General features: G+C 36.2%; 3 protein-coding genes across 3 annotated transcripts in view; 1 reads left to right on the top strand and 2 right to left on the bottom strand.

Moving 5' to 3' along the window:
- LOC120428233 (zinc finger protein 39-like) overlaps positions 1 to 21,650 on the top strand; it is a 487,119-nt gene that overhangs the window by 431,516 nt on the left and 33,953 nt on the right. The gene's annotated exons all lie outside the window — the stretch shown is intronic.
- Positions 9,663 to 11,049, bottom strand: LOC120424081 (ficolin-3-like). Its single transcript, XM_039588095.2, has 4 exons — positions 10,891 to 11,049; positions 10,650 to 10,835; positions 9,908 to 10,591; positions 9,663 to 9,852 (listed from the first exon to the last, which is right to left on the bottom strand). The coding sequence occupies exons 1-4, from the start codon at positions 11,010 to 11,012 to the stop codon at positions 9,726 to 9,728; spliced, it is 1,119 nt and encodes a 372-aa protein (XP_039444029.1). The 5' UTR covers positions 11,013 to 11,049; the 3' UTR covers positions 9,663 to 9,725.
- Positions 15,137 to 16,541, bottom strand: LOC120424080 (ficolin-3-like). The gene is made up of 4 exons (XM_039588094.2): positions 16,378 to 16,541; positions 16,137 to 16,322; positions 15,386 to 16,078; positions 15,137 to 15,326 (listed from the first exon to the last, which is right to left on the bottom strand). The coding sequence occupies exons 1-4, from the start codon at positions 16,506 to 16,508 to the stop codon at positions 15,200 to 15,202; spliced, it is 1,137 nt and encodes a 378-aa protein (XP_039444028.1). The 5' UTR covers positions 16,509 to 16,541; the 3' UTR covers positions 15,137 to 15,199.

Raw genomic sequence — 21,650 nt, forward strand, 5'->3', positions numbered from 1 at the left:
AAAAAATCTACAACCGAAAACGCATCCGAAGCCGAAACCCGTATACAGTCATGCCTCGGTTTTGCACGCCTCGGTTTTGCACTGCCCCGGTTTTGCACCGTTCAGCTGCCTCGGTTAAGCACGGCCCAGTGCTTAACTGAAGCACAGAGCTTATGGGATTTTGACTATATGGGAGACATTGGCTATAATTCTATGAATAATCATGCAAACATCAAAAAATTATAGTGTTTTGGAATCGGGATGATGTCAGTTATCCATTAAAATTATTATTTCATGAAAATTTTCACAAAAATACGTATTTTTCCTGTATTTCGAAAATGCATTTTTTTTTTCTCTAAAAAATCCAAAAATATATTGTTATTGCAATATGGGTATCAAATGATCAGGTTTTTTTTCATACATTTTGGATGTAATAACAACATTTTTAGAAAATACTCCAAATTTTCACAAAACTACGTATTTTCGAAAAAAAATACTCAAAATTTCAATTTTTACAATATGGGTATCAAACGATCGGGATTTTTTCATACATTTCGAATGTAATAACAACAATTTTAGAAAATACTCAAAATTTTCACAAAACTACGTATTTTCGAAAAAAAATACTCAAAATTTCAGTTTTTACAATATGGGTATCAAACGATCGGGATTTTTTCATACATTTCGAATGTAATAACAATATTTTTTGAAAATACTCCAAATTTTCAAAAACTACGTATTTTCGAAATAAATACTCAAAATTTCAATTTTTACAATATGGGTATCAAACGATCGGGATTTTTTCATACATTTCAAATGTAATAACAACATTTTATGAAAATACTCAAAATTTTCACAAAACTACGTATTTTCGAAAAAAAATACTCAAAATTTCCGTTTTTGCAATGTGGGTAACAAACGATCGGGATTTTTTCATACATTTCGAATGTAATAACAACATTTTTAGAAAATACTCAAAATTTTCACAAAACTACGTATTTTCGAAAAAAAATATTCAAAATTTCAGTTTTTACAATGTGGGTATTAAACGATCGGGATTTTTTCATACATTTCGAATGTAATAACAACATTTTTAGAAAATACTCCAAATTTTCACAAAACTACGTATTTTCGAAAAAAATACTCAAAATTTCAATTTTTACAATATGGGTATCATACGTAGTTTTGTGAAAATTTTGAGTATTTTCAAAAAAAATTATTACATTCGAAATGTATGAAAAAATCCCGATCGTTTGATACCCATATTGTAAAAACTGAAATTTTGAATATTTTTTTTCGAAAATACGTAGTTTTGTGAAAATTTTGAGTATTTTCTAAAAATGTTGTTATTACATTCGAAATGTATGAAAAAATCCCGATCGTTTGTTACCCACATTGCAAAAACGGAAATTTTGAGTATTTTTTTCAAAAATACGTAGTTTTGTGAAAATTTTTAGTATTTTCATAAAATATTGTTATTACATTTGAAATTAATGAAAAAATCCCGATCGTTTGATACCCATATTGTAAAAATTGAAATTTTGAGTATTTATTTCGAAAATACGTAGTTTTTGAAAATTTGGAGTATTTTCAAAAAATATTGTTATTACATTCGAAATGTATGAAAAAATCCCGATCGTTTGATACCCATATTGTAAAAACTGAAATTTTGAGTATTTTTTTCGAAAATACGTAGTTTTGTGAAAATTTTGAGTATTTTCTAAAAATGTTGTTATTACATTCGAAATGTATGAAAAAATCCCGATCGTTTGATACCCATATTGTAAAAATTGAAATTTTGAGTATTTTTTTTCGAAAATACGTAGTTTTGTGAAAATTTGGAGTATTTTCTAAAAATGTTGTTATTACATCCAAAATGTATGAAAAAAACCTGATCATTTGATACCCATATTGCAATAACAATATATTTTTGGATTTTTTAGAGAAAAAAAAATGCATTTTCGAAATACAGGAAAAATACGTATTTTTGTGAAAATTTTCATGAAATAATAATTTTAATGGATAGCTGACATCATCCCGATTCCAAAACACTATAATTTTTTGATGTTTGCATGATTATTCATAGAATTATAGCCAATGTCTCCCATATAGCCAAAATCCCATAAGGGACCATCCATAAACCACGTGGACACTTTTTTGGGAATCTCAACCCCCCCCCCCCCCCCTCGTGGACAATTGTCCATACAAATAAAAACTTTTTTGTATGGATCGTGGACAATCGCCATAACCCCCCCCCCCCCCCTAAAGTGTCCACGTGGTTTATGGATGGTCCCTAAGCTCTGTGCCTCGGTTATGCACGCCTCGGTTTTGCATCCCCCATATGCGGTGCTAAACCGAGGCACGACTGTAATCCTCATTTTCGAATCATTAAGTTGCCAGCATTGGTTTTATTTCGGTTAGGATGCGTTTTTCCAATATTTTTTTGTTGTTTTTTATTCCCCAGTTGCCGTCCGGAAACGGACCGCGAGGATTAAATTGTTTTTGCAGCGATTTCTGTTTGTTTGTTTTTCGGAGCGGGTTTATCGTGGTGGAGATTTATTTTTTATGAGGTTGAACGAATGAAGTTTTAATCTTACCTTTTTTTTTTTTTATATTATTTTGTATGTATGAACTCTGAGAACAAATTTTACTTCAAAAATAACTTCAATGTAGCAATACTGAAAATAACTTTAATTATAATTATATTTCAAAATAGATTTTTATTCATTAAATTATGGTTGATTTCAAGATGACAAAGAAGTTTTTGGTAATATCAATCGATTTCATGCATTTCAATTTAAATTTGTCAATTGAGAACCAATTTTAAAATAAAAAGAATTGTTTTTTAAATAAAATTAAACAAAAAATCTTATTAAAATTTGAACAACAATTTTGAGTCAAGTTGCAATTATTTCTTTTTTATTTATTATTTAGTGTTTTTTTCAATGTATATCTTAAATATATTTAAAAAGAATTTAGCATATTATTTGTATCATCCCATTAATTTAATAATATTACAGTTGTTCAACATTCTAAAATCCTGAATAATTTTATATTCTAAATAGAAGGGTAAATTAATAATTTTAATAAAAGTTTAAAATGAAACTTCAATTTAAGAAATTATACTTAAGGCTAACCAAAACTCATCAAAATATCTAAACTTCACCAACAAGCTTCATAAATCACCTCACCGTAATTGATACCTTCGTCAAAGTAAATTTAAACAATTAGTCAACTTCAATCTGGCAAAAAGCGCACCAATTAGCTCACATTTATCCCGAATAAAGCTCCATTACTCATTGTTAGTCGAGCGCTGTAAAAGGACACACACGCACACCGACAATCCGAACAAAACAAACAAAAAGGCCTCCCCCCGTCCCATTTGCATTGACCAAATGCAAAATTGATTATGTCCGACTAATGGGATGCATGAATGCGATTGTTTTTTCGTCCCGTCCCGTCGTGGTTCGTGGTCAATCGGGGAGGGGGTGGAGATCCCTGGGGGGAGGAAATGGCACCTACCCACAATGGACTGACTGGGTGCATCAAGCAAAGTAACAGTAATGGTCGATTTTCGCAATTGTAATTTTTTTTAATGTTTCACAATTAGTGAAAATATTTAAAAAAAAAAATCATATATTTTAAATATGCACTATTTAATTTTCACCATATTATTAAAAATCAACTCAGAAATACTTTTTTGACAAAAAAAAGTGTGACGATGTTTTGAACTCTAATGATTCAAAGTGGTAAAATCACTTCGCAGTCTTCGGCATAAAAGTGCCTTAAAATCCGGCTTTGAGCTCGCTTGATTTTTGAAAATTCAAAATCACTAAGTTATCATAAAACGCTCAAGTCAAATTGAAATTGCTTCTTAGACTAACTTCTTTTCAAAATATTCATAGACTTTGGAAACACTTTTTAGAAGCTCTTCTACCGTTCCTGAAATTGACGGGAAAGAGACGCTACATTGAACCAATCTAATGGAAAATCAATTATTAGCCCATTTTCTAAAGGAAATTCCACAACGGGGAGAATATTTACACCATCAATACAGATTCGAGAGAGCAGTCTCTCAAAAATTATTAATATCTCAATGTTCAACTTAAAAAGAATAATGCTACCAACTACCTATCGATAATAAGGTTGTCAAAAAAAAGCGTTTTTAGCGATTTTCGAAAAAAAAACACAATTTTCAAAAATTCGTCGGAACAGCTGAACCAATTTTAGTATCAAAAGAAAGGTGATTGTAGGGTAAGTGATTTTTCACGATTTAGCGCACAGCGTGAAGTTCGTGAAATTTCACAATTTCCGTGAAATTTCGTGAAATTCAAGGATTAAAAAAAAAGCATAAAAATATCAAATTTAGCTTTTTTTTGCTCCACAAAGGTTTTATATGTAGTTGCAAAAACGTGATATATACATTTTGAACTCATGTGCTTGAAAAAAACACAAACATTAAAACAAAATTGTTACAACTTTAAATAAAAATAAATGCTAAGAATGAAATAAAAAAAAAATCAAACAAAAAAAGACAAATTCTTTCAGGATTACACAACTCGCATACTTTTTCAAAAGGTTTTATGCTGCCCCTGATCACATAAATGTCCCATATGCATTTTCATCATTTTTGAGTCATTGATGTAGTTTTGTTCAAAATCGTGTGATCTTTCAGAAAAGCCTATAACATCCAGTACTTTGTTTTAGAAATCAGGAGGAAATCCACTTTATCGGGAAACTTAACACTTCTTAGCCTTATTTGTGGGACAAACTTCAAAAGCGTTTTTTTCAGTATGCTGTTTTTGTGCATAGAGAACCCATGTATTTTTGTATATTTCAACGCTTAAAATTAAATTTGGCACTTTAAAAATGTTTCCGTATTTTGAGTTTAGGAACCACAAACTGGAAATACCCGCAGCGGGAGTTTTTTTTTTAAGTTTCAGTTGATCTATATTTTTTCACAGTAGCATGTAATTGCGATTTTTTTTATAAACTTATGGATAAATTTGCCTCAAATTAAAAACAAAGGCTTCGATTTGATATTTAAGTATATTTTGTTTTCTGGGACAAAGACAAAATATTTAGAAATTTTAAATGAAAGTAGAAGTGAAACCAATTGAATACACATGCATTTACTTTCATTTATTGTTATTGTCACTTTCAACACGATTGGGTTCTTTAAAATCATTTTGAATATTCAAAGAGTTTATTAGCATTTTTTTTTTCGTGAAAACTCATTTTTGAAAACTTATTATCTTATGCTAGGTAAATTCCGTGTATTAACAATTTGACTACCATTTCATTTCAAATGGAGAATTTCAAAAGAAAATTTATTATTTAAACTCGATTTATTCAAGAATAAGTATCTAAGGCTTTAAAATATTATCATAATCTTAAAAATCAGCTACTTCGGGAATATGTTAGCTTTTTTTCTTGGTCCCATTAAATTTCTCCAAAATTTTATTATTTGATTGGATGGTCCCGATAAAAAAATAAATGTTCAGCCTAAAAATCACAAGTTAAGTTTTTTTTGCTAAATAAACAATTAAGAATATAAAATTCATTCTAGCGTGAAAAATCACTAACCCTAGTGATTAGTTAGGCTTTCGAAGACAAATACTTAGGGGAAATATACACATTTTAAGCCTAATAAGCGGTCGTGTTTGAATGATGCTGGATAATCTGGAGTGTTCCTTGAAATTTACTAAAACCAAGTACACCAACGAGTAGAGCAACTTTTTGTGAACATTACTGTTTATTTTCACTTTTATTAAAAGTAATGCTATTCCTTTTAAAAGCATTTAAAAAAAAATCCCAAATGCATTCTAATCAGTCGAGTGCATTGGGCCACGTCCATTTTCCTTTTTTCAGCTTAGTTATTTTTTTCTTCCAGCGCTCTTTTGGGTCTGCTTAGTGCTGCCAATTGTGATGAAATTTTAAGCGAACACTCACGAAAAGTAGCATTTATAGAGAAAGTTTCCTGGCAACACCACAAGCGCTGCTGGTGGTGTTGGTGGCCACCCTTTGTTATTTATTTGCCTTCGCTTCTTGCTCGGTTTTCTTCAGCCTTCGATTGGAATGGGTCGTCAAAATTCAAACGTCAAAAGACTTAGCGCGTTTGTTTTTTTGATGGAGCTTGCTAATTATTTACATGTTTCGGGTTTTTTTTTCCAAGTGAGTGACTAACTAATGTGCAAAAGAACACGTTTCCGGTAGTTGGAAGCAATTTTATATCTTAAGCGCTATGAAAACGTTAGCGCAAGCGAAAAGATATTGATGGCATCTTGCGTGTGGATGTGTGTGCCAACAAAATGATGAGAAAAGGTCTCGCAAAATAGAAATTAGGATCTAAAGTGCGTTAAATTTGATCTTTTTGGCCAGTAAATGGCATAAACTTGCGTGCTTACTTGAGGCGGTGCTTTTGCTGGTAAGTTTATAGCCTAAATAGTATTTTTGGAGCTTTAATCGAGCATCAAACTCTTCATATGATGAAGATAGGTGTTTGATTAGAAAGGGCATATTTCCCCTAGATAAACAAATTCAACTGTGAGCTCTTTTGTCCCACGACCCGAAAACTTGTTGCCTTTCTTTTGCAATGCGGTGAGCTAAAATTGGTCAGCCGTTCCGGAGATATGTTTTTTTTTTTTTTTTAAATTTGGTTTTTGCGAAAATCGTCAAAAAACGCAAATTTTTGGACAACCGTTTTGCGGATAGGACTGCTGTAATCGCCAAACAAAAAAAAAACAAATTAGCAAAAAAAAAACAAACAAAAAAATTTAAGGCACATGAATAAGCAATTTATTGTTTTATTCATTATAAATCCTTGCCTTGCTTTTTTTTACAGTTGTATGCATAATTTTAAAAAGGTCAAATTTAAGAATTAGTTTTCAAAAGGATGCAAAATTCATTAGTAACCGATCAATTTTCTAATGATGATTAATCTGCATACGATTTCAAAACGAATTGAGATCTTTAAAACTCAAAAACAATATTTTTTTTAGAGAAGATCATTTCAACGGTATTGTTAGCTATGAATCTGATTTTTTTTTAAAAAAGGTCCAATAAACCAAATTTCCAGTTTTTGCTTTTTGGGTGTTTTTGAAACCGCCTTGAGTCAGGGGTATTAAAAAACACCCAAAAAGCAATAACTAAAAATTTGGTTTTTTGGACCTTTTAAAAAAAAACTCCAGAAATTTTAAATCTGGACATGATGTATTGGAAAATATTTTAAGGAAAATAAGAAATCAAAAGTACAAATATTTTCTATTTGGCAAGCAAGCAAAAAAAAGAGAAAGGAATCTTCAAAAGTTGAAATGACTCAGTTTTTTTTTTTTTGTAAATTTCGAAACTTGCACTAACAGACCATTCCACCGACGAAGGGTGCAAGCTCGCAGGTGCAAAAGTGCATTTCACACACCACACAGTGCCGCGCGGTGGCGTCAGATGCAAAACAGATGATCATCACCACCCACCCCCAGAAGACCCCCTCCCCCCGCCTCTTTGCTCAAACAGACACCTCCGAGGTCCCAGGTGCGGATAATAATGGTAAACATGGTTGTTCAACACGCAAATGGGGCAAATTCATGGTTCCCTCCCACCCCCTTCCCCCAAAGAAGGGTTGGCCCTTTCGACGGGGCCGTGAATCCATCAGTGGGCCGCCGCCAATGTGTGCGGAGAGAAGGTTTGTGTGAATTGCGCAATCATTAATTTTGTGCGTGGGTGTGTGTGTGCGAACATGTGTGCAGTCCCGAGCGATTGATGGTCGTAATTACTGGGATTAATGTGTTCTAAGCGCGGTAATGATGGAAATGTAAATAGACTTTGTTAGAAAGGGGCCATTTTCTAGTATTTTGTTTTCAACAGCATAATTATGAGTGGTGCAATAATTAAAGGCTATTGTTACAATATATGTACCACCAAAAATTAAAAACAGGAGATAATAATACTATTATAATATAATCCCATCAACATTTATACACAAAATCCTCTGTAATTACACTTGGCTTTAAGTAAAATGTCATTACAAAAGCCGATTCGGTCCTTACTAGGTCCCATTACCGAAAAGGACCTAATAATTTTTTTTAAACTGCTTGAAAAACAAAAAAAAAGAACAACATTACGAACCATGCTGAATGATAATCAGAACTTTAGACATTCAGCAAGTAAATACATAATCATTGTAAAATATTCACTCCGTTTTACAGGTTCTACACGTCAGCTCCATGCCGCAATCCAATCTCAACTGCCGGTTGGCATTTACTCTCTCGCTCCAGTTCGTTCGTTCGTTTGACAGATCTCTCCGCCAACACGCTAAACTTGCTTTACTCATTTTATGTGTAGGTTCTACACTTGGAATAACTTATAACTCTACATCTCTTGCCTTGTCCGACAAAAATAAACGAGAAAAAAATACTCCCTCTGTTTCAACACTTATTAACAAGTCTTTCAACCACATTTTTGTTGCGTAAAAAAATACAGAAAAAAATGTATTTTTTTGTGATTCGATTATCGAAGTGAAATTTTCCAAGGCCTTCGGATAATCGATTCAAAACCGTAATTCAGCTGCGTGTAAAATAAAGTTTGCATTATTTTATAAAATTGTATGGAATTTAAAATATCATTAAAACTACAATTAACAATTATAAACAGTTTTTTTTTTGTTTTTTTAAGGAAGTTATGTGACGTACCAAAAATATACAGAATAGTAATTCAGAAGTGTTATAAATTGGGTCCTAAAATGAAGCTTAGATTGCTGATATTATTGTTTACAGCGATAAAGCTTATTTTTCTGAGTACAATGACCCTTTGTACGACTACAAAGAGTTTAAAATGGATTTTTAAATCAATTTTGAAAAATTATCCTCGCGGTCCTTCTTGACAGAAAATTTCCTACTTGACAGCTCGTTCCAAGGAGACCATAGTTGATCCATCGAAAAAATGTTGTCTTGTCAATTTTTTTTTTGCATTAAAATGAAAAAAAAGTGATCAGAAATGCTTTTTAATCGTGTTTTTTACCGTTGTACTTAAAAATTGACATAGGGCTTTACTGCCCATGTTCACATAAATGTCCCATATGCAAAAACAGCAAGCTGAGAAAAACGCAAGGGAAGTTTGTCCCACACATAAGGCTACGTGTTAAGTTTTCACGAAAAAACAGGATTTCCTCTTGATTTCTAGAACAAAGTACTGGATGTTATATGCTCTTTTGAAAGAGCACACGATTTTGAACAAAACTGCATCAATAACTCAAAAGTGATGAAAATGCATATGGGACATTTATGCGATCATGGGCAGTTAAGTACCCAATTGATTTGTCCCAAAAACAACTTTCAAAAGTTTTCGCTAGAAGAGTTGCTTTGAATTAGTCCCAGCTAAACAACAAATCCCATTTGTTTTAATTTCCCACCTTCCGGATCTCGTTCGCACTTTCCGTGAAGGCTCCTTCAGACCAGCTACTTAAACCGATCGAATTAGACGAGCGAGCGAGCGTTGAAAGTTAGACTAAACAAATTGGCACCGTTTCCCGGTGGCACCTTCGCTGAGCCTTGAGTTTGAGTCGAAGACTCAACTGCCAAGCCAATAACTCCCGGGCTGGAATTAATTAAGTTCGACAATGGCCAATTAGCGGGGTTTCGCTCCAGGAAAATGGTCCATTGCTGGGAAATGGCTTTGGATTGAATCAATTAGATACTTTCCAGGATATTTATTTGAGCTTTTTTGGAACTTCAATTTAAACAACATTAAAATCAATTGCGAATCATCATTTGCACCGTTTTCAGTGGAGAAGTGTTTTGGACGGTTAGATGGCCGAAGGTTCCCCACCAAACACCCTTCGTACCTTGCCCACGTCCATAGATTCCGTTGAGATTGTTCCTGAAAACGAGATAACACTTGTAAACAGCGTAGTTAGATAAGAAATCGACAATACCTTTCACGAGCTGTGTTGCACGAATGGTGCCAGAATCCACTGACTAGCGAAGTAATACAAGCCCGCTGGGCACTGTTGGAGTAGTGGTCGTACGTCGAGAAGTCCTCACTATAGTAGATATAAAACGAGTCTCCAGCTGTTCCGGTTCCTCGTTCACCAATTCTGATTCGATAATTGTATCTTTCCGTTTCAAACCACACTCTCGAATACTGCTCGTACACCTCAACGTCAGAGAAGTCCTTCATGGTAATGATCAGCTCCGTCGCACTTGGTGCCGTCTGATGCAGCGTCTCCAACCCAAGCCAATACTCCCCGGCGGGATCGCCAAATCCCTCCACGAACTCGCTCCAGCCTCGGTTGAAATCCACGGAACCATCCAGTCGACGCTGAAACACCAGCAGTCCTCCGCCGAACCGTTCCTGCTCGCAGAACGCGCTGAACACTGTTCCGTCTTGGCGACGCAGCCGGTAGACTGCTGATCTCGGAGGAGCCTGCGAACATCGCTCGTACACGACGAGATCTTCGGCAATCGTCGAAGTATCAGCCGAATCAGTAGTCGTTGGTAAGGATGGGGTCGGAATCGGCGGTACCGTTTGATTGCCCAAACACTTTGGAGTCAGTTCAAAGAACAGATTTTTTAGCGCCTCGTGGTTGGCGCAGTACTGCTGGTTGAGGATAATGTTGCTGGGAAGAGCAATTGATTACATCTTCCACACTCGAAACACACGCAATAGCTACTCACTCGGTTTGGCTGGTCAGCAGGCTGACGTTCCGCACCAGGACGTCGTTGTCCAGCTGGACCTTCTGGACGGCTCGCTCGACTCGGTTCGTCGCCCAGGCCACGTGTTCCACCGACTGTCGTAGATGGTCCAGTTCGGTCAGCAGCTGCTCGACCTGTTCGCGGCTCTCGACGAACAGTTCGTCCAATCTGGAAGGGAGGAGGGCTATGGTGCGGTGTTCTTGAAATTGGTGGCGAAACTTACTTCAGCTTGACGAGTTGTAGGAGACGATCCACGGAAAGCTCAACATCTGAATCTGACTCATTTGAGGAGGCTTCAAAGGGAAGTAATGCCACTATGGCCAGAATGAAGACGATGGACTTCATAACGTTGATTCCACCTTTGAAGTGGAACTAAACGTGTAACACAATTGAATGACATTTTTTATAGCATTTCTGAGACCGGAAAAAGGTCTTGATTTGAAGTAGTGTGACAAACTTATTGTTTTATTGTCAGTATCTTGAGTTCACTTGATTTTTGTTTACTTGAACAGGAACACACACCCAGAATAGAAAGCCGAGCGATTAGTTTTACCAAGATAAAATGGAAGACTGAATCTCTCGCGGGTGAACCACCGCGGAATTGAGTTCATTTGTTCATTGAAACAGTTCCTCTCATTGAGTGGCTTATATGGGCAAAAATGACCATCTAATAGTCATCAAACTGTGGGGCCAATGCGGCAGAGGCACGATTTTGATATGACTCTTTTTGTGTTTGGTTGATGATTTTATTTTTTGAAAACTAACCCATGAGAATATGCACAGTACCTTTATATTACCAGATCGTTTTCTTGATTCTCTCGGATAACGCTACCCAACTGTGGGTGACGTAACTAAAATGAGTACAAAGAAGAAAAAAAGAACATTTCCGGTAATGGTGAATTGTTGTTCATGAACTATGTATGTTTTAAATCTGGGCAGCTGCAGAGAATTTGTTTTAAAAAAAAACCTTACTTATCAACCTTGAGGTGGTTGATGCCTTCCTCACATTAATATACTTTTGATAGGATTCTCAAATCTTCAATCTTTTAGGCACAACGGAAAGGTCTTTTGATTACACATCTAACGGTGGGTCGCTTGATGGATCCGCTTATCTTTTTTATCAAAATATCTGAGATCCGGCCTCAAAAAAGTGTATAAATAACACTTATGTGCTAAAAACTTTTGATAGGGTTATCAGATCTGCATAGTTTAAGACTCGTTAGAAAGGTCTTTTGATTACCTATCCAACGATGCATGATAGATCCGGACAACGTTTTCATGGAAATATCTGTGATCCGGCCTAAAAAAGTGTATGAATAGCACTTATGTACTAAAAACGTTTGATAGGGTTATCAGATCTTCGATGTTTTGGGCTCGTTGGAAAGCCTTTGATAACCTTGCTAAAAATGTATAGCATGTAGGGTGTTCTTACAAAAACCACCTTTTTCACGATCTTCCGGACTTTCTTCAAAATAGTTTTTTCAACAGGAACTTATGGGACCCTAAGACGAATCGAATGAGAACAATACGGTCCAAATCGGTTCAGCCAGTGCTGAGATAATTGAGTGAGAATATTTCGGTGCACACATCCACATCCAAATACACACACATACATTTGTTCAGTTTTTGATTCTGAGTCGATATGTATACGTGCAGGTGGGTCTAGGAGCTCGTATTAAGAAGTTAATTTTTCGAGTGATTTTATAGCCTTTCCTCAGTAAGGTGAGGAAGGCAAAAACTCGTTGTTTTCCTCAGAAATTCTAAAGTTAATGCTTCAGAATGGTTTATAATCTTATGAATGTTGAAATTAGCAGTGTTCACCTTCTTTACACCACCTTGTTGCGCCGTTATTGTGCCAACCTTGCTAGCCGAGCCTTGGTGGTTGTGACAGGTCATTCCCGCGAAACCTGACGACGCGTGCGGTTGCAAGTATTGTTTTGCTCGCATAAATAAAGTTAGGGGAACTATACCCTATTTCTATTTCTATTATCGGCCTATCAGCACTTTGATCATGAATTACAGCTTTCATAAAGTGTTTTGGCAGTTCCAAAGTAACAAATAGCTCAAATAAAAGTGAGCAAGTAATTCTCCATTGTTGATACATCTCAAAATGTTGATTTAATTGCGGAGAACGGCAAAAGTGATGAGAATTGATCGATCGGCTTAGAGTGATTAAAATGGGTATATTTCCCCTATTTCGTGGAAGTTTCTCGCGTGTTCTTTTCTTTTCTCGATTCCGGTCCGATTCGCGGTAATCCGCTGTGCGTTCTGCAACTTTAATGTGAAGTAAAAGCTAAAAATATGCAATAATTTGTTTAATAACACACAAATATACTTTGCGTGTTTGAAAGTTTGTTACTTTTAGGCAATTTCAAACTGAGTTCAGCAATATTTTCATTAGGTAGTTTTTTTCTTGGATCCAATCAGTCTTTCCTTCATCATTGTGGATTGGAAGGCTCACCGCCGGTTTAGTTCGTCGAGGTTGTTGTGTTTTAATAACATGTTTACTTCATTGCAAACACGCAAAGCCAACAAAAATTTGTCGAATGTTATCACTTGGCACTTTTTTGCGTTGTCTTCCATGTTGATCATCAGGATCGTTGTTGTAGATGTGTTGACCGTGACCGTGAAAAGAACATATGTAAAGAGAAAAAAAGTTCTCCGATCGGGCTCCGTTAAGGTGACCTACATCATGCTAGGGTCATCCCAAAAACGTCAATTATCGTTAATTTTCGCAAAAACCACATTTTTGAAAAAATCATGCACAGTAAAAAAAATCATGATAATATGGTATTTGTCACTATTTTGGTACTAAGCCGAGAGCACTTTTAATTTGATGTATTCTATTACATGAATAAGTTGGGTTTGCTAATGCTCGTACTTAACCACATTTTTGATAAAAATACTTAATACAGCTTTCTATGCCTGAAAATCTAAAAAAAAATGTTGTACCTATTTTGGGTCTATTGCTCCTAGGATACGACCTTCTTTGTGCCTATTTTCGACCTACCTCCTGATTGGTTGAAATCTCGAAGCACGTGGCAAAATTTTTTGACGTACGGTTCAGCCCCAGCTCGTACAGTACTGCCGCACAATTTCGGTCGACAAACATGTGAAATCATTGTGATGTTTTAAGCCACAAATCAACATTTGAATGATTGATTTCGCTTGCATTACGTGCATAACTGCAAGAGTTTAAACATAATTAAACATTTGTTGCGTAGTCAAACATCAAGCCCGTAATATGCAAGAAAGACTGTAACATGTGAAAAGCGCACACACACTGTCACATGTTGTAGAATTGTCTAATGTACCGTAAATATATCCATGCTTTCCAAGATGTACGAAATAACTGCAATCAGTTTTTTTTATTGATTTGGTGGCAGTTTAGTGATTGTTTTTGCAACGGGATTGTGCAACCCATCAACAAAGACATATTGCCGTTGGTTGAAGATTCGAAGTTCGAAGGACGGCTCTCATACGTGTGCCGAGCGATGAAAACCGTGACGCTGAGGGTCAAGAAGCGGTAAGCAAAATTGGTGAATATTTTGGACCTAATGGGCAACTAGCAATTTGCCTAGACAAAAGTGAAGAGTGATATATTTATTGCTTTATTTCTAATTTTCGTTCGAATCCCGCGGCGGGCATTCTAAAATTCTTTGTGTAAATATGGGTATTCGGCGCCGTCGCTTCGTGCCATACTTTCATACACTTAGGAGCTCAGTGCGGAGAAGTCCTTTTAGATAAAAAGGAAGACACTAGTGGTTGGTACTAGCAATGGTGGCCGACAGCTATAAAGTCAACTTCGTTTTTATTTCTAATTTAAGAGAAAAACAAGAATTATTCTTGCCCACCAAAATGAAGACAATGACAGCACGTATCATGCTCAAGTGGCAGATTCCAGCCAAATATGTACTAAGGCCCAAAATAGGGACAAATACCCTATTATATCTGGAATGGGGTACATTTTTTATGTTAGAAAAAAATGTGTAATTTTACTTCTGAAAATGTGTATTTTCACCACTTTTCAGGTGTAATGTCGCTTTTCAGTCTAAATTGAAGTAAAATACCTTCCAAAATCAAAGCAAACAAATTTACATATTTTTTTCCTCATGGCACGGAGTTCAGCTGTCTTGGAAGCAAATGAAAGGTGATTAGTTTGACTTTCAAGGAAAAATAATTTAAGATCTGACAAAACAGCCAAACATTTGAAAAAGTCCGTGGCCGTGTCTGGACCAAAGAGTCGATGTCTGAATTTTTTTAACGGATTCCTCTGAAAATTTCCCAAAAAAAGACTTTAAAGATGTCGACCCGTACATTCCAGAAAAATGATTTTTTGACAATAAAAACTGAGACGCGCTACGCCCAAAAACGAGAAAATGACGAAAACAAAAAAATAACTTTTTTTTCACTAAAATTGCGATGGCTTTATCATTTGAGCTTGACTTATACTTTTTTTTTGGACTTCCTTTGGAAAAACACAACTTTTGGTACCTAAACATATATTTTTATATGTTCACACAATATTTAAATTAGTAGCGTACCATCATTTGAACCGATTTCAGCGGAGAAGTGTTCTGCACAGAAAGATTGCCAAATGTTCCCCACCAGATGCCTTGCTTGCCTTTGCCCAGACCGTAGATTCCGTTCAGGTTGTTCCTGCAAGAATGTTGTTATCAGCTGAAATCACTTCAGCTTACGTCAATAAATGATATTACCTTCCAATCTGCGAATTGCATGAATAGTGCCAGAATCCACTTCCCAGCTGAGCGATGCAGTCTCTATAGTTTCCATTGGAGACATGGTCGTAGGTCATAAACTGCTCACTAAAGTAAGAATACAACGAGTCTCCGGCAGTCCCGTTTCCTTCGGCAGTAAATCTAATGCGATAATTGACACTTGCATCATCGATCCAAAAACCACAATATTTCTCGTAGGCTTCAACGTCAGAAAAGTTCTTCATGGCGACGACCAGATCCGTTGCATTCGGAGCCACCTGATGCAGCGTCTCCAACCCAAGCCAATACTCCCCGGCGGGATCGCCAAAGCCCTCCACGAACTCGCTCCAGCTTCGGTTAAAGTCCACGGAACCATCCAGTCGACTCTGGAACACCAGCAGTCCTCCGCCGAACCGTTCCTGCTCGCAGAACGCGCTGAACGCGGTTCCGTCCTCGCGGCGCAGCCGGTAGACGCCCGATCTCGATGGAGCCTGCGAGCATCGCTCGTACACGATGGGATCTTCGGAAATTGTTGTCGTTGGTAAGGTTTCAGCCGACTCAGTAGTCGTCGCGATGGATGGAGTCGGTGTCGGGGGTACCGTCTGATTGCCCAAACACTTTGGCGTCAGTTCAAAGAACAAATTCTTCAGCGCCTCGTGGTTGGCGCAGTACTGCTGGTTGAGGATGATGTTGCTGGAAAGAGCAATCGATTAGCACTTCAAGACTTGAAACACACGCAATAGCTACTCACTCGGTTTGGCTGGTCAGCAGGCTGACGTTCCGCACCAGGACGTCGTTGTCCAGCTGGACCTTCTGGACGGCTCGCTCGACTCTGTTAGTCAGCCAGGCCACGTGTTCCACCGACTGGCGCAGATGGTACAGTTCGGTCAGCAGCTGCTCGACCTGTTCGCTGCTCTCGACGAACAGTTCGTCCAATCTGGAAGGGAGGGGGGCTATGGTGTGGAGGTCTTGAAGTTGGTGATGGTACTTACTTCAGCTGGACGATTTGCAGTAGATGATCAACCGTAGGGGTAGCTCGATCACCAGCTACTTCAACTTCGTTTGAGCGAACTTTTGATGATAATAGGGCCAGAGCGGCCAGACAGACAACGGAGTACTTCATCTTGATTCACTTATGACTGGAACTGATTCGGATTGACCGTTGCTTGGGCACATTTATACTGTAGTGAAACCGGAAACAAATCTCGACTTGAAGTGGATCAAAAGTGTAAAACGGTGTTATTGTTGCTATCAACAATTTAACTTGCATTCTGATTTTTATTTGCAAACACTAGAAAGTTGTAAAACAAATGTATCAGACAGCTTTGATCTTGGCTTGTTCTGAAACAATCTATCTCGTATGGCACGATGATTTAGAGTCAGACGGCAAAGTTCTGCTCAATCATTGCCACCAGCCAACTCGATCCAATAATTAATTACATACAAATAGCCTAGTAATTACGTCACTCACCACCAAAACAACAAAACGAAGAAGACAGAGAAGTGATAAGAAACCTCCTCTTCCTCCAACGTGGCACGTACTCAAACTGGAGTGGAAGCTTCGAATGCTCCGAGGGTGTCCTAATTTCGGCGTCGAACTATCGGGTAACGAAACCGCCCCAAGAACCAACAAACTTTTGCCCGACTGGTGAATTGCAAGAATCAACACGAAAGTTTGTCGTTCTGAGTTTCATCTTGCAATTGGTACCCTGGACAATTTCACTAAGATAACACTGTTAATGTGGTTTGGTCAAATTTTGGTGACACTTTAATATTGTAATTTTGTTTACAAATAAATAAAAACCTGAATTGTAAAGTTTTCTTTAATTCTAAACAAAATTTACAATTTTGTGTGTGTGTTACAATTTATCTAATTCAGTTTCCACCCACCACCCATTCAACAGATGAGTCGATAATGATGATGAACCTGGAGGGAAATCCCAAAAGATGAAGCACAGCTAAATATTCATGAAAAACTTGGTGAAACTTCCGAATGGAACACCGGCTGGCAACACTGACTCGGATTGAAGCGAAAAAATGAAGAGATTCTTTTTTCGTTGTAGTCCGTCGCCGGCTAGTGTTTGCTGTTTGTGCTGTAAGCAAAGTATTTGCAAAGTTTTCTGGAGGAATAATTTGAGTGAATGAAAGAAGAAAAAACTAGTGGCTGTTTTTTTTTGTCCCGCAAAATGTGACTGACGAAAATTAAGGTGAGCAAATGGAGCTGGGAAAATGGCAGCAGTGCTGCTTCAAAGGGAATAAATATTTGGTCAGACGAAAAAGAGAACGACTTTTGTGACGTTTAATTAGGTTAAAACAAAAGGGCATTCTGGAATCTTTTGATGATATTTGAAGAAAAGAGAAAAAAAAATCATTTTAATCAATGTTCAAAGTTTAATGTTCAATGTTCAATGTTCAATGTTCAATGTTCAATGTTCAATGTTCAATGTTCAATGTTCAATGTTCAATGTTCAATGTTCAATGTTCAATGTTCAATGTTCAATGTTCAATGTTCAATGTTCAATGTTCAATGTTCAATGTTCAATGTTCAATGTTCAATGTTCAATGTTCAATGTTCAATGTTCAATGTTCAATGTTCAATGTTCAATGTTCAACGTTCAATGTTGCTTTTTGCTTTTTGCTTTTTGCTTTTTGCTTTTTGCTTTTTGCTTTTTGCTTTTTGCTTTTTGCTTTTTGCTTTTTGCTTTTTGCTTTTTGCTTTTTGCTTTTTGCTTTTTGCTTTTTGCTTTTTGCTTTTTGCTTTTTGCTTTTTGCTTTTTGCTTTTTGCTTTTTGCTTTTTGCTTTTTGCTTTTTGCTTTTTGCTTTTTGCTTTTTGCTTTTTGCTTTTTGCTTTTTGCTTTTTGCTTTTTGCTTTTTGCTTTTTGCTTTTTGCTTTTTGCTTTTTGCTTTTTGCTTTTTGCTTTTTGCTTTTTGCTTTTTGCTTTTTGCTTTTTTCTTTTTCTTTCTGTTTTTCTTTATGTTTTTCTTTGCCGAAAGGTTGCAAAACTTTTTTGCTTGTGATTCCTCAAAACATTCCATCATCGCGGTTAGGTTTGCTTCTCGCATTCATCTGTAACGAAGCTTTGAATAGTTTTCCCTCATCGCATCAACGTCATCATCGCCATCATCACCATCGTTCATGGTCCTTTTTTTGCCTGGTGGGTAGAAGTGGGACAAGTAAGGCACATTAAGGATATTTTTCTTCTCTTTTTCTTGATTCCTGTTTGATGCCTTCACCGTCACCGTTTTCTGTAGATAAAATTGTGAGCTCTCGGATGTGTTCGTGCAGAGAAAAGGAAAACTTTCTCGAGAAAACTCCTCATTCCGCTCACCTTTTTTCCCCCCTTTGTGATGATCGAAGTTTTCCTCTTTCTTGAGAATTTCAGCTCGTTTCAGGTGAAGAAAGGTGGTGGTCAGCTGTGGTGAAGTGCAATAATTGAGCTCTCTCTCTCCCTCAAGAAGAAATAAAACTTCTGGCAATGGTCCAGAAAAACCGAAGGGGAAAAGTTTTTCGTGTTTCGTCGAGCACTGTGTAGGTATTATATATTGAGTTGACGGGGGTAAAGTTGGAGGAAAATATTGGTAGATTTTACACTGCAATTTCCATAATGATGCACTCTTGTGAAGGTTGAAGGAGTTTCCACCGGGTGCTGCTCGTTGCTGTCTTCATTTCTCGCAAACTGCACTTGAACACGTCGAACACGGCAGTTGGTTTCGGTATGGGGCTGCTGCACTGTGAAAAGTGGTTTGAAGAGACAATAATTGAGAAATTTCGTCGTTTGAGGATGGACGCTGCGCAATTGGTGCCTGATGGTAACCTGGTTAGAAAACTACCTTAAGTGGTGTAAAAACGAAAAGATAATTTTAAACAACTGGTCTAATTTTCTTTATTTAAAAGCTAAAAGAGAAGGAATTGAATTTATGGTTTACAACAAAAATGTATCCCTCGATTAAACTATTTCGAAAGTTTATGAGGCGCCGGTGAAGCTTTGCCGGTTTTTTTAAATTGATACAAGTTTAAATAGCTAATTAATAAGGGATTTGATAACAAAATTGGAGAAAATACTTGCAACGGAATTTTATCTCAAACCCTTTGTTGAATCATTTTCATTTTCGTAATTTTCATAATATTCGTAATATCCGTAATTTTCGTAATTTTCGTAATTTTCGTAATTTTCGTAATTTTCGTAATTTTTGTAATTTTCGTAATTTTCGTAATTTTCGTAATTTTCGTAATTTCCGTAATTTTCGTAATTTTCGTAATTTTCGTAATTTTCGTAATTTTTGTAATTTTCGTAATTTTCGTAATTTTCGTAATTTTCGTAATTTTCGTAATTTTCGTAATTTTCGTAATTTTCGTAATTTTCGTAATTTTCGTAATTTTCGTAATTTTCGTAATTTTCGTAATTTTCGTAATTTTCGTAATTTTCGTAATTTTCGTAATTTTCGTAATTTTTGTAATTTTCGTAATTTTCGTTATTTTCGTAATTTTCGTAATTTTCGTAATTTTCTTAATTTTCGTAATTTTCGTAATTTTCGTAATTTTCGTAATTTTCGTAATTTTCGTAATTTTCGTAATTTTCGTAATTTTCGTAATTTTCGTAATTTTCGTAATTTTCGTAATTTTCGTAATTTCCGTAATTTCCGTCATTTTCACCATATTCACCATTTTCGTCATTTTGGTCATTTTGGTTATTTTGGTCATTTTGGTCATTTTGGTCTTTTTGGTCATTTTGGTCATTTTGGTCATTTTGGTCATTTTGGTCATTTTGGTCATTTTGGTCATTTTGGTCATTTTGGTCATTTTGGTCATTTTGGTCATTTTGGTCATTTTGGTCATTTTGGTCATTTTGGTCATTTTGGTCATTTTGGTCATTTTGGTCATTTTGGTCATTTTGGTCATTTTGGTCATTTTGGTCATTTTGGTCATTTTGGTCATTTTGGCCATTTTGTCCTTTTTCAAAGGCAACAATTAGTATTTATAAGAAAAAAAATACTATCAGAAGTTTTATTGAAGCAAGCTTTTTTATTATTATATAGACAAGCGCAAATTGTACAGAAAGAATTTTACACGCTTAGAATTAAGATCTAATCTTGTTTTGGCATAGATGTTGAAGAACTCGTCATGTTTAAAAGAACTTATGTACAAAGAATGTTTATGCAACAAGATGCAAAAAGAAGATTTTTTCAGTACGAGTAGTATCAAAGAGGTCTACCGAGCTTTTTTTTGCGATTCCAAAAAAAGCTTTTTGAAATGAATTTTATGCCAGCAAAGTGTCCTCAAGGCTTATGGATTGTCCCTAATAGAGTTTTTAAAAAGTGGCAAATGGTTTAACTCACTTTAGAAACAAAGTACTTAAACTTATTATTTTCAATAAGTTTTCGTTATTTTTAAGTTTCCTAAAAATGATAAATTCTTTCAACAAAACATACGAAAAACTTTTAATGGAATATTTTGGTAAGTTGCAAATTAATTGCATGTTTTTCAATTTCAATTGCATTGAAATGCATAAACAAATCTCCCAATACAATTGAATAAAATCCTATCAAACTGATTCCAGCGTTGTTTTTCCCTTCACTCATTCAATTACCTCTCTTTTCAATCAGAATAACATTGGCTTTGCCAGTAGCTCCTATCTGTCCCTGCCACACGTGTCCCCTCTCTTTTCATAATCTAATTGGTCACCAGCCCCCAAAATCTCCCCCTAGCCCTGCTGGTCAGTTTTAAACCGGACCGGTCACAATCCGTTTCCCAGTCATTCATTCATCACAATTTTCGGGATTTACTGACGACGACGACACCGAGTGACGAGAGAACAAAATCACGTTCCACCAGCTCAGCTCAGGGAAAATCTCGCTGGCCGGAGTTTTCCGGACTGAAAATCTGCTTGCATACATAAATTCATCCAACTGGAAGTGGGCTGCCATAAACTCCCCCCAGAAGGGTTGTTCTCTGAAAAAATTTAAATCAGGATTAAAAATGCAGTATTTCACCTAATTTCAATCTATTTTTTAAACTTTCGCAAAAAAATGTTTTTCAAGTGGCAGTGTTTTTCAATTAAAATTATTTACACTTTGACAGAGAATCACCCCCAAAAACCAGTGCTGCCAGCTCTCGGACCGCGAACGGCAATCCTCATTCGTTCCTCAATGTTATTCACGCTCGGTTTCATGCAAAAAGGATAACTGACTCGTCCCCCTGACCGCGGTGGTGCCTCATGCTCATATCCGTGTTGCCGGTGTTTTCTGGCCGGTTTTCGGCTGAGA

This window comes from Culex pipiens, chromosome 2 (genome assembly GCF_016801865.2).
Source record: "Culex pipiens pallens isolate TS chromosome 2, TS_CPP_V2, whole genome shotgun sequence".
Taxonomy (NCBI): domain Eukaryota; kingdom Metazoa; phylum Arthropoda; class Insecta; order Diptera; family Culicidae; genus Culex; species Culex pipiens.

Coding starts and splice junctions, on each gene's coding strand:
- LOC120424080 (XM_039588094.2), bottom strand. CDS start 16,508: ATGAAGTACTCCGTTGTCTGTCTGGCCGCTCTGGCCCTATTATCATCA. Junction 16,079..16,136: donor CTGCTGACCAGCCAAACCGA/GTGAGTAGCTAT, acceptor TGCTCTTTCCAG/CAACATCATCCTCAACCAGC. Junction 15,327..15,385: donor TGCAATTCGCAGATTGGAAG/GTAATATCATTT, acceptor ACATTCTTGCAG/GAACAACCTGAACGGAATCT.
- LOC120424081 (XM_039588095.2), bottom strand. CDS start 11,012: ATGAAGTCCATCGTCTTCATTCTGGCCATAGTGGCATTACTTCCCTTT. Junction 10,836..10,890: donor CTACAACTCGTCAAGCTGAA/GTAAGTTTCGCC, acceptor CCTCCCTTCCAG/ATTGGACGAACTGTTCGTCG. Junction 10,592..10,649: donor CTGCTGACCAGCCAAACCGA/GTGAGTAGCTAT, acceptor TGCTCTTCCCAG/CAACATTATCCTCAACCAGC.